At 35.7% G+C, this 2093-nt stretch overlaps 1 protein-coding gene across 4 annotated transcripts in view; it reads right to left on the bottom strand.

The window, feature by feature from the left end:
- Positions 1-2093, bottom strand: part of SCML1 (sex comb on midleg-like 1 (Drosophila)) — a 37907-nt gene that overhangs the window by 27761 nt on the left and 8053 nt on the right. For 2 of the 4 annotated variants that reach the window (XM_010855881.1, XM_010855884.1), the window contains exons 3-4: positions 1635-1715; positions 1088-1165 (exon numbers count right to left, since the gene is read on the bottom strand). In XM_010855881.1, the coding sequence (XP_010854183.1) occupies positions 1088-1165; positions 1635-1715 (159 nt within the window). The remainder of the gene's footprint in view (positions 1-1087; positions 1166-1634; positions 1716-2093) is intronic. The other 2 variants (XM_010855882.1, XM_010855883.1) reach the window with 2 other exon arrangements.

The following is a 2093-nucleotide window of genomic DNA, read 5'->3' as shown; positions in this document are numbered from 1 at the left end:
AGGCGAAATGGAGAGGATCCCCCAGGGCCCACTGCAGGGCTGTGACTCTGAAACCTGGGCGTGTCTGATGGGAGATGCTCCATCCCACCACGTCTTGCACAATCGTTCAGAAGGTCCTGGCAGAGCCCTGTCAACCTCATTCATCAACCTCGTGGATCCTGATGTAAAGCAGGCTGGGCTAGCACTGCTCAAAATCAGAACTCCCTACTTAGCCCCTACGTTCCTGCTCTCTGTACATCCTTCCCCAGAAGACACCAAAAGTCCCCTTTACGTGTTCCACTTCTGTTCTCAATAGTGATAATGATAAAGACTCTCATAAACACTTCTTACTTTTCAAAGTATGTTAGTTCATTGTATCAAAGAAATGTTATATGTTAAGAAACATTTATTTGTTGTAAATGTTCATTATTGCTAGGGTATGCAGCTCACAAAATCCTTGATAGTTAGCTACCTCTATCAGTCTCCACTAATATGTCAATTTTTTAAAAAATCCCCTCAAAACTATGTAAGATAAACTCGTTAATAAACAGTGGGGTGTCATTTCATTTCAACTGAAATATCCTGACATACATTTAAGGAAAATGAAGTCGTGTCCGACTCTTTGCAACCCCATGGACCGTAACCTACCAGGCTCCTCTGTCCATGGAGTGGGTTGCCATTTCCTTCTCCAGGGGATCTTCTCAACCCAGTGATAGAACCCAGGTCTCTGGCATTGCAGGCAGACGCTTTACCATTTGAGCCACCAGGGAAGCCCTGACATACATTTAGGTACATACTAAATTTTATCTATATCAGCCAACTTCCTTTAAAGAATTAATAGGGGAAATTAATTCAGTATCGAACAGTTTAGATCAAAGAGCTGTAACTACATTTGATCAGTTAAGGGCTTTTACAAAAGGCTATAAAACCTACACACTGCTATTTTGAAACTTTCACCAAAGAAAACTGTTAAAAGATCATAATGAGAGTGATATTCATAAATAATTCAATACAGCAAAATTTCAATTATATACTTTATATGAGATAAAGATAGTTTTAGCTTAGTGTTTTAGAAAACTGCATTTGAGACAGACAGAACTTTTTTTACCTGGCAATAAACAAGGATATCCTGAATTACTGCTTGTTGTTCTTCGTTGAAAGATGTGTCAGATACAGCAGTTTCCTGCTAATAGTTTAAAAATTGAACAGTTAATAATTCTGTGAAATTCAGACTGAACAATGAGAGGAAAGAATAATATTAACTTATTATTTTAAACCAACTTTTCAAAGAGTTTCAGAGGTCTTAATCTAAACCAGAGACAAAAAAAATCATGTTAATATGAGAATGAAAATATACTCACTGCTGATTAAGAGAGGGAATAAGGAAAGAATTCATAATGTCAGAGGGACTTAGGTTTAGAGTTTTACACTGACAAATAAGTAAAAACTGCTCTGACTTTCCTACTCTGCAAGGGAAAAAAGAAGTGAAATGGTTATTTTGCTCACTGTTTAATGAAAGGAAGTGGACAAATTTAAGAGAGACTAGTATTTTTTGAGAGTTTAGAGGAAATCTGTAGTTTATGAAGAATTGAAATCTTTTTCTTTAAAGTGGTTAAATGTTAATGTATTTGCAAATGGCAATTAACATTACTTACATTACTGAAATATGCAGTATTTGGTTCATATGCATAAAGAACAGTGTTATCATCATCATAAGCAGGGATTCGTGTTCTTATCTAAGGAAGATTTATTAACAAATTAAAAGAAATGATGATAGAGAAAAATTGAGGACTTACTTTACTTCTAAGAAGCTCCAAAAGGCAACTGGTGATATCAAAGGACCTTGTCTATTTTCAATACTATGACTACAGGAAAAGATGCACTTTCAAAACTTCTCATTATCACAACCACACATAAGACATCAATTTCCTCCTCTGTACCTTAAGGTAGAAAGTCTAGTCTTCTAGTAATTTGGCACCAGAACTGCTATAAAATAAGCAACTACGAAGAATCCTCTACATGGCTTTTGATTTTTTAAAATAATCCAACAGTGCCACTCTGTGGACAAAATAGGAAATACTTAGGCATATATTTTTTATTATTTTCTTCCCCTG

Source organism: Bison bison, unplaced genomic scaffold (genome assembly GCF_000754665.1).
Source record: "Bison bison bison isolate TAMUID 2011002044 unplaced genomic scaffold, Bison_UMD1.0 scf7180017864369, whole genome shotgun sequence".
Lineage (NCBI taxonomy): Eukaryota > Metazoa > Chordata > Mammalia > Artiodactyla > Bovidae > Bison > Bison bison.
Note: the sequence above shows the minus strand (reverse complement) of the source record. Positions and strands in the feature narration are given on the sequence as shown.